This window comes from Nestor notabilis, unplaced genomic scaffold (assembly GCF_000696875.1).
Source record: "Nestor notabilis isolate BGI_N333 unplaced genomic scaffold, ASM69687v1 scaffold8246, whole genome shotgun sequence".
In the NCBI taxonomy this organism is placed as follows: Eukaryota; Metazoa; Chordata; class Aves; order Psittaciformes; family Psittacidae; genus Nestor; species Nestor notabilis.
In genome coordinates this window covers 1,642-14,310 of record NW_009932322.1, presented here as the reverse complement: position 1 = coordinate 14,310, position 12,669 = coordinate 1,642, and the positions used below count along the sequence as shown (strand labels likewise).

At 36.6% G+C, this 12,669-nt stretch overlaps 1 protein-coding gene across 1 annotated transcript in view; it reads left to right on the top strand.

Annotated features, from left to right (window-relative positions):
- Window positions 1-10,251, top strand: part of LOC104407135 (P protein-like) — a gene marked incomplete at its 3' end in the record, with an annotated part of 55,069 nt that extends 44,818 nt beyond the window's left edge. Inside the window, exons 9-12 of the mRNA XM_010016323.1 lie at window positions 6,937-7,008; window positions 7,879-7,944; window positions 9,005-9,061; window positions 10,127-10,251. Coding sequence (XP_010014625.1) covers window positions 6,937-7,008; window positions 7,879-7,944; window positions 9,005-9,061; window positions 10,127-10,251 — 320 coding nt within the window. The remainder of the gene's footprint in view (window positions 1-6,936; window positions 7,009-7,878; window positions 7,945-9,004; window positions 9,062-10,126) is intronic.
- Between the last annotated feature and the right edge of the window lie 2,418 nt (window positions 10,252-12,669).

The following is a 12,669-nucleotide window of genomic DNA, read 5'->3' as shown; positions in this document are numbered from 1 at the left end:
TTTCCCTAAGGCAGGGTTGTTTATACCATGACTTTCTCCACTGACCCTGAATTCAAGCAAGTAATTTGGCATGCTATGTGAGTGAAAACAGACATTATAGTAGAGTGTTATAGGTGGGTACTTTCTTACCTTGGGGTTGGGTAGATGTTCTTCAGGAGTTACACAGTTTGCTACAGAATCTGATGTTGCTATTAAAAAAACCCTGAATGAGTCTTTTAGAGCTAGGAATTTGTCTGTAAAAAGAGGTTATTGATGTATAGGGAATGTTGTGGGGTTTTTGTTGGTTTCTTTTGTTGTTGTTGTTGTTTTGGTTAGGGTTTTTTTTTGTTTGGTTCCCTCCCCTCCTCTTTCCCCCTCCTCCATCCTGTGAGTTACAGGGATCGGCCATTTATGGTTCAATTAATAAGAATGTGTGTTAGTACTAAAATATGCAGCTAATGTTTCCAAGTCCAGAGACCTCTCCAGTCTGTGCTCTTTAGCGATCTTGGACATATATTTCATGCGTATGGTAGTACCATTATACTGAATCAACATTGAATTCTTGTAAAAATGAGTGAGCTGTTGGTCCAGGGTTGGTTGGGTTTTTTTCAAGCAAGGCATACTTACGTACCGTGACGCAGTTTTGATATATTTTTACCTACTAAAAGGATATTAATAATAAGATTTTATAAAAAATTTAACATAGTGAAAAGCTGTATTTTATGATTTGTGTGTCTGCACGTATACATTATTATTAGGACACATAGATAGTGCCCTAATCTGCAGACAAAGGTAGAAATAGGTGTTCTTGCTGTTACTGAGTTTTGTAATGCTTGTAATCACTTTGGGATACACATAATCTTTCAGCAGCAGTACCCCACACTGCTGTCTCAAGAACTGATTTAGTCCACCTCTAAATACTGCATCAGTATAAGTCATACTTTCTAAACTATGTCAAGCAGTTCCCTTTTGCTTCTTTAAAATCCTCACAGAATTTACTTGCTACTGCTTGACTTAGTAATTCTAAGGCAATTAATTTTCCATTATCATTCATTTTGCACTAGCTGTTGAGACACATCCACTGTAAGGGGTTCCCATGTGCTGGGAAGAATGCCTCACGGCTGAAGAAGCTGCAGTACTGTTTCTGCAGAGCTCATGTAGGGAGCAAACCAAGGGTAGGAGGGTGAGGAGGTAAAGCATTAGCTGCTATCAGCAGCTGAAGGGAATGTATGTTGCTATACCTTCGCTAACTAGTACTGGTTAATGGTCTGTTTAATATAGGTGAGCATGAAGAAAATCAAGTAAACATGTTTGGTTCCACTGACCTTCATTTTCTGATACTCTGATCTCATCTGTACCCGACTATGTCCTGCATTTCTAGTCTACCGGTTTATATTCTGCCCAAATTGTGCAATCTGCCAGCAGTAAACCAAATTTTTGTGAACTGAGAATCTTATGCCATTCAACTTTCAACTCTGCCTTGCAGTAGGTCCACTTCAAAGCATCGCAAGCCTTTTTTTTGCCCTTGTTGTTTTCTAACATCACCTGAAATTTTCAGTTTTGTTGTTTGACAGAGTCAGGAAAAGTTAGCTAAATTGGTTAGTTGAATTACCATTGCATTTCTGTGAATTTATCTGATATCAGTTTCAGGCTTTGGCATTTATTTTCCAAACTGTAATTGGATCAAATACCTGTAACATGAAAAACTGAAGTTTCATCTGTATACTGCTAAAAAAACTGGAATAGTCCAAGGCAAAACAGACGACCAAATTTATAAAGTATGTGACAGCAAATGATAACATAATCTCCATAAAGGAATCTAACTGAGGAAAATCTTTTCAGAGGCAGTTGGGCTAATACTATCTTGATTATCTTCAGGATAATCAAGACTCTTTGTCTTTGAAAAAACCCTCTTCTACTGGTAACCCATAAACCCTTATTAAAACTTGAAAAGGAATAGATGTAAAACATGTCAGGAAAAAAGCTATCCTAGAATAAATTTTACTCCCCTTCTCTCCCTCCTTGTCCTCTGAGAATAGAGAATTAAATAAGAGACTTTATAAAGTCTAAGGAGGATTTGGCTGTTGATTTTATAGGGAAGGTCTTAGCTACTCTGGAGGTAGGTGGAAAATACACAAAACCCAGATGTGGATATAGGCTTGGGAATAACTGCCTCCTATTGAAATACAGCAATGCTGTTACTTTATTGAATGAAACTAATTTATCAGTAAATAGTTCAATGCAACAGGCTTCACTGGGAAAAAAGTGGATAAGAAATTAATTGAGGCATTTGAAGATTTACATTAAAGTCACTGACAGTCATCTTTCAACTGCCATTTATCACTTATAAATAAGGACTTGTGGAAATATTGTTTGTTATGATGTATCATTTACCAAATATCTTCAGAAGCACATTCTGGAAATATGCATGTCCTGGATTTGAGCTGGGAAATGTGTACTCTGAAATAGCATACAGGTAACCATTCAATTGGCTTCTAAATAATTTTCTTTTATCTCCTGGAGTACTGTACAAGATAATGTGTTTGGAATTTTGAATCATTTTCATAGTGATGCTGTTGCAATTTACAAAATATTTGATGAACTTTGTGCAAATATTCCAAAGCACTTTCAGAGAGATAAAGAAATTTAAATCTGGAGAAGCCCTAGGTTGTCTAAGTCCAGCTTGCATTATAGCTCTGACAAAGTATATTTTTAAGTAATATCAAGCACAAAGACTTGTGGTGTAAATGATAGGGGTTGCTTTCATTTTTTACCTTAAAATTAATTATTAATTAAGAATATGAGAACTATCATACAGAACCAGCATTCAGCACATTGTGGTTTATCTTATTCTATATATAATTCTGATACAAAATCATATAGAAGTTTTTCTCAATCTTTACCCATTCTGAACTGACCCTATAGCATGACCCTATGATGCTGCTGTTGCCACACCTGCAATGTTGATGTTTTTGAAAGCCTCCACCATTGCAGCTTTGGGTTTTTTCATTACTTCTATATAATTCTGTAAATATACATTCCCTTTTTGAAATCTCTTCAGCTCTCAGCCTAGTGATATCCTGCATCAGTGAGTTCTATGACAGAGTCTTGAAATGTGAAGAGTGAAATCTGGGGTGCATTGTGTTCAGTAGCAGTTTGTATTGAGATAACTGTCCCTTTATAGAAGGCAAACACCATCCTTTGCTGTTTCATTAAGTCAGCATTGCTGGGCAATTGTCAGACAAATATAAAGATGCTATTAATTGTGAAAATGACACTTCTGTGAAGAAATTATAAGGCTTGTAGTTGTGTTGGGAGGTGGGGAGCTCCATTTTGCAAACTGATAGACTAAAAGCTTTGTATCTTCCTTGCCTGTTCTCTTTCATGTCTAAATGGCCATATGAGGTGAGGAATTCATTATATAAGTGCATTTTACAGAGTGTGCTAAAACTGACTAAATCATTGAAATGTGAGGATTCACAGTTGTGCGATGGAAGAAGTAAGAGGAAAATAAGAGGTCACTGAGATGTGGCTTTTGTAGAATAAAGGTCACAGAGGATGAGAGCATGTAAGGAGGTATTCATGTGCATGAGTGGAAACAGAAATGCAGGTAAGAGGCAAGTTGTATTGAGAGTGGAAGATCGGACAGAAGAAGGGTTGTTATGCGATATACATAATGGAAAGAATTTTAGTGATGGCTTTTGTCAAAGGAATGAGTACCATGTAGCTGAACAGTGGTCCAGGGAAGAGTTTATCAGTGTTGGGAGATGGATTTTGAAAAAACGAGATGAAATAAAGAGGAAAATGTAGGTACCATAACACAATCCGCAAGAGGTATAGGCTATTTCCATGTCTTTGACGAGTACGTGTTACACTGAGTCTTTTATCGGAATTTGTTCACCTTTGCTACTGAAGTAACTTTTGGCCCAGCATTTCCTTCTGCTTCCATTCTTTGATTGTACAATGAAAACTCAACCTAGTCAGGCTAATGCAGTCAACTCAAATTTGTGATCTTATAGGCAATTCATATTTAAAAGAGAAACGCTGTAAATCGGAGTTCAGTGTGACTGTCTTTTCTTACTAGAGAATACAGAAAGGTATGCAATTTCTCAAGGACAAGAAGGATCAGATCAATACGTATTATCTCTCACTTAATCTTTCCAAATGTATTTTAGATTCAGAACTCTACCAGATCTCTCATCTTTCCTGTGGTTAAATCTCTGTCTGTCTTTATTTCTGAGCTTTTTGGTACCTGAGCTTTTGTTTATGGGTACACTCTGAGACTCATCCTGAAATGATACTCATCCTCCTGCCAGGCTTCAAAAGGTTTGGATCAGAGCTGTACTATTATCCAAAATAATAATAATAATAATAATAATAATAGTAATGAAATTTTATGTAATATAATGCACTTAATATAATATACACCTCCAAATGTGTACTAGATGGAAGTGTGGTTCAAAGAGTGTATCAGCTTCCAAGCTGTATCCCTTAATTTCTCCATTTGCAGGCTTTTTTAAAACGACTTTGCAAATATATTACTTTTTTTGAGTCTGCTTTGTAGTGAGAAAATTAAAGAGTAATCCGTTCTTTCCTAAACCTCCCCAAATCTCAACTTCTACATATTTACATGCCTTGGAGTTTCTGTAAGTGTGCTTTCTAGGCTTGATGTTACCATATAACTTCTACTTGATAGTTTGCTGGAATGGAGAATCGTACTTTTTACAAGTTTTTTGTAATAGAGCTTTGCACCTGAATAATCTGTGTTCATTCTTCAGGATATACTTCTGTATATCTTTCTTGAAATATCACCAGGATGAAGGAACTGACAGAATAACTCCATTTGAACAGCATTTTTTCCCCATCTTTCTGCAGAAATTAAAGCAAATTTCACCCATAGGTGACAGCAAACTCTTGGGAGCTGAAAATGCAGTCAGCACAATGTATGCAATTAAGTATACAATGGTGATGGGAGAAATGCTTACGTGAAAATATGCAAAAAAATCTAAAGCCAGTCAAATCTCAGAGAAAACATGGTATCTTTCTGAGAATTGCGAAAGAGAGAACATGTATGGTGATTAGATAAGGAGAAAGCCTCCAGTCTAAGAACGGCTCAGGATTCCCCAGTAGCTTACCCTTTAACATACTTTGCCTTGGTAAGAAGCTGATCCCCCTCCCTAACCAAGACCTCTGCTTCATGTTTTTCATTGGAAAGAACTGTAAGGTATAATTGCAGCAACCCGTTGTCAGCCTCAAGAACTATCAAATGCTCCCCCCTTTGCAGAATCAGAAGGGGCATATGTATGTTTTCATATGAATCCTCTGAAACTGGAAATCAACGATAAAACAGTGACTTATCACATCCATTTCTATGGGAGCTGGTGGGAGCTGTAAGGTGTGCTATGTACTTCTAGGTCATTAAGACATAAAATCCTTGGTCTGATCTCCTGCTTTGTCACTGTGAATAGGTTATTCTCCAGTGCATTTTGAAGACAAACATAGGAGGATTAGACAGATTATTTTTTTTTTTTTTACTCTTAAATCAATGGTTTGTATATTTATTTTTCTAGTAATTTGGTAAATTGCTTTGTTGTTTACCATTACTGTAAAAAATCTATGTTCAAAGAGAAAAACCAAAGTCAAATCTTTTCTATTTTCTTTTCCTTTACAGGCAGGCTGGAGGGCCTTGGGAGGTCCACATCCTACTGTTTCTTATCAGCAAAATATTTCTTATGAAATTATCAGCAAATGCATTATTTCTAGACTGCCTTATTTCTTTCTGAGAAATAATTCTTACTTGTGTCTGAGTAATATTTAAACATATTAATAGTAAATGCTGTTAATTAGGTACAGTCTTTTGTAGTGTGATTTTCATTAATTGGATTCTTACTTTAACTGAGTTATTTTATACAATCTGTGATCTTCCAGTCATAGTCGATTAAATAACTGTAAATGAGCACTTGGAGGAAAAAGCACATTTTCAGGGCATGCTTGGTTTTGTACTTTCTCCTTTAGAATTTCAAGTGCAATTTATTCATTAGATACATAGATGTGGACAAATGTCCATATAATGTAGTAACTGCTGCAGTATTAAATGAATGTCTGTGTTGTGGTCAGGTGTTTGAATACTGTTTTCAGATGCATTTCTTGTATGCTAGAGAAACATTAGAGATAGAAAAGAAGCACTGTTCAAGGCTGGGTTAGTCTATACACTGGTGAAAGCAGCTTTTGAGGAGCTGAGGAGGCTGCGGCAAAGGTGTCCAGTAGATTTTATGCTTGAAGCCAAACCACTTTGTATAGAAAATGCTGATGTAAAGAAACAGTTCATGAAGGAAGAAAACTCTGTGTGAGTGAGACATAAAGCAGATGTACAGGCTTGAAAGATCTATTTATGCTCAGAACTGGACTTGCAAACTCACAGTCTAGTATGTTTCTGTATGTGTAGGATGCATCTGCTCCAGGTCTGAGCTATCTGCTTGGGAATTACTTTATAGACATTGGAGACGAACAAGCATCTATAAGGAATGAGGTAGATCACTTTCTGTCTTCTTTCCATGGGCTGTGAAGAGGAGCCAATAGGACTAGGCTTTTTGATCCTTAAGTTAGGGAAGATGAATTGCTTTCCTTCTTGGGTCACTCATTGTCAAATCTAAGAAAGTGATTCTGAAGTCCCTTCTCTGCCCTGAGATCAGAACTGAGACTTCCTAGCAGGGTTTTGCACAGGCATGGCTTTTTTTTTTTTAATAACTTCCTACAGCAAGGCAAAATAATCAGCCATTCTCTGGTCAGGTCTTTTTGAATGGGAATGAGGTGGAATAAGGAAAAAAAAACCAAACAAACCAAGAAAATAAATAACTATGTGATTTTGATTTTTATTTTTGTTATTTTCCCTCCTTATTTGTAATAGTAAGGAGATGTTTATAGGAGTCTCTGGTCAATTCTTACCCTTTGTTGCAGATTGTCCACAGGACCCTTGCAGCGATGCTGGGCTCTTTGGCAGCTTTAGCTGCATTAGCTACTGTTGGGGAGGTAAGTTATCAAACTGTAAATACTCATTTTGTTTCTGCGTATGCTATCATAAATTTCCGTGTTTAGCCATGTTATGATTGGGCACATGACAGAGCAGTGTTTTTCAAGAGAAAGATGGTAGGTCAGATATTGGGATGGGTAAGCATCTTGAGGGAAACAAGTCAGCCTAGGGTATAGACAAGAGTAGAAAAATGTCAGTTGATGGTATTTTGTTCCGATTTGCGGGGAGCTGAGTACAACTATTTTCATCTTAATGCAGAGTTACTGTAACACTATTATTTTTAGTAATGTTAGGTTACCAAGCAAACCTAAATGGAAATACATTGCCTAATACTACCTTGAATAATTACACCTCATGCTTACACCTTCTAATCCTTCCTCTCTCCCTCTTCCCCCTGCCCCGGCCTCTGCTTATTCTTCATTGATATTTAATGAAATCTTTGATTGATTTTCTTTGTTTTTTCTCATAACTGGTCACCAAATCATTGCTATATTTCCATAATTTCCTTCCAGTTTGTTCACAGGTGAAGTGATATGGTTTTGTTCCCCTACCGAAAAGGAAACTAGGGTGTACTATATAATTCAGTCATCTTTTATTTCTGCAATGTTATGCAAGGAACAACTAGATAAAGCAATAGCCTAATGTAGGCTTTTGATAATGACCCACTTAGAATGCCAACGGTACTTTGAATTAGTAATAATAATAATAGTAATGGTAATAATAAAGAGTCCTTTTTGTGTACCTTGTAGGAATACATTTATTTCCATCTGAGCTTATTTAAATGGTTCATTAATTAAGTGAAGTTTATATTTCATAGCTAATATAGGTATTTTGTGGCATTCACTGGTGATTGTATTTTTTGATTGCAGAGACCTAGTATCGTCAAAGTGGTGGAGTGGATTGACTATGAGACACTGGCACTGCTGTTTGGAATGGTAACTAAAACATATCTTTTGCTCTGAATGTGTTGAATTAATCACATTCAACATAGAGATGTTTCCCTTTTAAACATTTTGTTAATGGTACTTTGCTGAGACATGGTATGATGAAAGTCTGGGCCTTGAGGGTTTTATCAAAAAGGAGGATGATCAGATCTCTGAAGGAGCTTTTTGAAAATCTTGATCCCTTTCTATTTCTTTCAAAATCTGTAAAAATGAGTTTAACATGCTGAAAACATCCTTGAGGTCTATAAATGGAAAGACCTGCTTAAATGCCAAGTATTATCACTCTTATTTATCTGTTTAATTTTGTTTAATCAAAACCTTCCCCAAGCACAGTCTGCTGGAAAAAGTGTTTTTCTTTGTCTTAGTGCTATGTTTGGAGCCAAAAAAAAGCAAACCAGAAATGGAGGAAAAATACCTGATCAGATTATAATCATATATTATTTTAAACACTTTGCTCAGAGCTATTTATGGTAAAAAGATTTGTCAAAGTGCTATTAAACTCTAACACAAAATATACAATATACTGAGACAAAATTACAATTTTCTGTTGCCATTCTGAAGTTTATTTATTTCCAGACACTGCTCCCTGTTTCCTGCCTTCCCCAGGGAAAAAGAAAAAAAAAAAAAATATCTGTTTGGAAAAAAGATGGAAGGACAGGGAACTTCTCAGAAATGTGGGAAAATGCTAGTAGTTCTTGTAGCTGCTATCTTCCCCACTCTGTATAGTGTTACTGCAGAAAGCAAAGACACTTACTGACTTTTCTTGGTTAATGACATAAGGAGGATACATTGAGTACTTAATGTATGATGCCCACTTAATCATTACAACTAAATTCAACCAGACTAGTATGACATTTACAGACTGCTTATGTTGGGAACTAAATTTCATCATTGACAAGATATATCTGGCAGCTGTACTGGATATCCTAATATGAAGGTAATCAGCTTCTCAAAAGTGTGTCAGATAAGAAGAACTCACAAGCTGCATTGCTTTGTTTTTGTGTAATAATTCGGTTGCAAGTTTTTTCTCTTTTTCCTCGTTTTTTGGTAGATGGTTTTGGTGGCCATATTTTCAGAGACTGGTTTCTTTGACTACTGTGCAGTAAAGGTAGGCTTGTTTTTATACTCTTAAATTACTACTGGATTAATCAAGTTAATATTTAATCAGCTGTGTTACACCAAGCACTGTCTTTGAAGAACCTTTCTTTCACAGTGTCTACTTATCATATTAGAAATCGCAGTGGTCAACTTGTAATTTTAAGAAATCTCTTGGGGATGAAAGGAAGCCTTGAAGGCAATTCCGTTTCTACAAGAGAAAGGTAAAGGCCCTCCTAGGCTAAACAAGCATATGGACAATATAAAGCTGAATTATTCCCCAGGACTACCCCAGGGTTGCAGTTCTACTGCAACTGCAGTCTGTATGCCTTACAGGGGGAAAGGAAATATGGGAGCTATCATTAGCTTTATGATCACGCATGAAAAATGGCCAGAGGCCTTTGAACAGTAGCAGAACCAGAGATTACGTTAAAAGGGCAATTCTGATGTATTGGTTGTCAAGCAAGTATTACCCATGGTGAGGGACCACTTCACCTACTGCAAAGCTCAATTTTCTTGAGAAAGGTGGAAAGAAAGAAAACAAAGGTCACAAGGAGGACTGCTTCGAGCACAGAATTCCTAAACAAAATATAGGTGGACACAACCCTTGCCAACCTAGATGCCCAGACTGTGTAGCCCTGGCCATCCTGCTCTGAGGATGGAGAAGGTGTCCCAGTGTGTGGAGGAGGTGGGAGGTCTCGACCACGTTAGTCCACCTGGGGATGCAGGCAGAAGATGGGGGCTGAGCCTTGCTCCTGCCACAGCACTCTTCATGCCTGGCATGGCGTCTCTTCAGACTTGTTTCTTCCTCGGCATGATGAAAATATTTGCTTCCAATTACTTCCATGAAATGTTTTCTTGCTAAATTGATTAATGTCGGAGAGGGTGGTGTTGGAGGTGCATGGGGTAGTAAATGTTCCTTGCTCACTGTTGCCTCATCTTTGGTGAAGTTATTTTATCTATAAATTTTAAAAAAACCCTAAGCTGGAATGATCTAATCCTTTTGATTTTGTTTCTGTTTTGTTTTGTTTTAGTTTTTTTTGGGTTGATTGTTTTTTTGTTTGGTTGGTTTTTTTAGGCTTACCGATTCTCTAGAGGCAAGGTGTGGGCCATGATTACATTTCTGTGCCTCATTGCTGCAATTCTTTCTGCGTTTTTGGACAACGTTACCACTATGCTCCTCTTTACTCCAGTAACCATAAGGTAGCTTATTGTTATGGTTTTGGACTTGGTCTTTTATAGCCAGCAAGTAGTAGTAGACATGTGCAAATGCTTGTTTGGACTTTTTTTTGACCATCTAAATGGAAATTAAAACCTCAAATACTCCTATTGTAGTAGGGTGAAGAGCTAACATTTTCAAAGGGATGGGTTGCCTTTCCTCTTCCAGCTAATATCATACCAAATGCTCCCCACTAGATGAACTTTTTTTTCCCCCTGTAAGCAAGGAGAATTTTTTTAATTAAAACTGGCTTGTCCTCTGCTGGCTAATATCTATAAACAATTTAAATAGTAATTTATGTTTTAGTGAAGTAATTATCCCTTCTAATATCGGGCACAAATAAATTTAAAAAATCTCCAGATTTCAACCAACAGCTTTGTTTTGAAATATGAAACAGAATTTTCTTCCTGCTGGTGGTCATGATACTGGTACAGCACTGGTTAATTCCACAACTCGAGATTTGATATTTGGAACTTTTAACAGAGAACAGGGAATTTAATTACTTCAGATTTCTGTAAATTAATATCATATTATTTGCAACTAGATTTAATCAATATGTCATTATAAATTACTGTTTAACCTGAATTTAACCTGTGTCTGGCCAGGCAAATATGGTTAATCCAGTTCAGTTTTGGAATCACCTATTGTGTTTTCAAAATTATCCTGAGTGATGTAATGCTTGCAGTCATTATCACATTAAAGTACACAAAATTCTATTAAGATATGCTCCTACTTTAAAATGTAGCATAAAGCAGTAAAAACCAATTTTGCAAGTGGAATTTATTTTAGATTGGGAAACAGCTGGTGAATGAAAGCCCCATTTGTCTTCTGTCTGATTATATTTTAAAGAGATCACTTTGCCTTACTGCAGTTAATAATTTCACCTCTAGCAGTAAAGCAACACTGGAACTATTAAACACCAAGTTTTCTTTAGCTGTGTTGCAGAATATTTTGAATTAACTATAATTTGGAATAGATTGAAAGCCAGACGTCAATGCACCATGAAAGAATTCTGTTCACAGGCATTGCTACTGTAACATTTATTCCATTTTCAAAGAATCACAGAATAGCCCAGGTTGGAAGGGACCTCGAAAGACCATCTGGTCCAACCTTTCACAGGAAAGGAAGCCTCGCTGAGATTATCTAGCGCTCTGTTCAATCACGTCTTGAAAACCTCTAGTGATGGAGACTCCACCACATCCCTGAGGAGATTGTTCTAGTGGTTAATTGTTCTCACCATGATTATTTTTTTCTTAGGTTAAGATGAAATCTCTTCCAGTGCAACTTGTACTTTTTGCCCCCTGTCTTCTCCCTGTGGCTCCTTGTGAAGCAAGAGCCCCTGTCTTTGTAGCCACCCTTTAAGGACCAGACTTTTATACTAAATGTACCCCAAGTACTTTGATTTTATACTAAATAAGTTTGCAACACTGAACGGGAAACTCAGTGTGTGGGTAACATTAATATTTGAATCACTATCAAAACTAGAACAACACTTTGTCTTGCCTAGTAAAACCAACTAATTGCCTATTTCTAAAAGCTTCAGGCTGGAGGTCTTTTTTTTTTTGTTTGTTTTTATCTTACTGCCATTGTCTTCAGCCCTTGTCTACAGCTTCACTGTGTTACACTGTGCTGTCATTGCCATGGAGATAAAGCTTGCAGAAAATCCTACTGACTCTATTAATATAAGGATTTTAATTTCCATAGATAAGGCATAAAACATAATACTAGTTCCACTCTGCATTTTGTATTAAGCTGATTAAAAAAAAAATAATAACTACTCCTTTTTAGCCATAGTTTATTTTCAAGATACTTTGTTATTAACAACTAGGAAAGGCCAATAGTTTTTCACATGGGGGATTACAACCAGGGTAAGTAAACAGAAGTTTGATCCTATTCTATAGCTAACACATTCTGGTGGTTTATACTTTGGGCTTGGCCCTTTTTGGCATGCATCAGAGGTTCTTTCTTCAAGTTATCACTAAACCCATCAAAAAGAAAGAATCACTAAAAAAAAGTTAAGGTTGTATTTTGAATCATTCAGAAATCAAGGAATGATGAAGTTAAAATGACGACTACAGATATGGTCTTATACCACAACTGATGCAAGTGGTCCAGTTATACTACAAAGTACCCTTTAACGGTGTACTATTATGCTTTTGGAAAAATAGTGTATTTTTGCATAGTTGTTTTGTTCTGGAGATTTTGTGTGCTGACATATGTGTCATCTGACAGCGGTTTTTCTGAGTTTTAAATTGACTCTCGGTGACAGCCTAAGTGATGTGCTGGCTTTGGCTGGGGTAGAGTTAATTTTCTTCACAGCAGCTTAGTGTGGTGCTGATACGGTTTGGATTTGTGCTGGAAATTGTTGATGACACAGGGATGTTTTTGTTACTGCTGAGCAG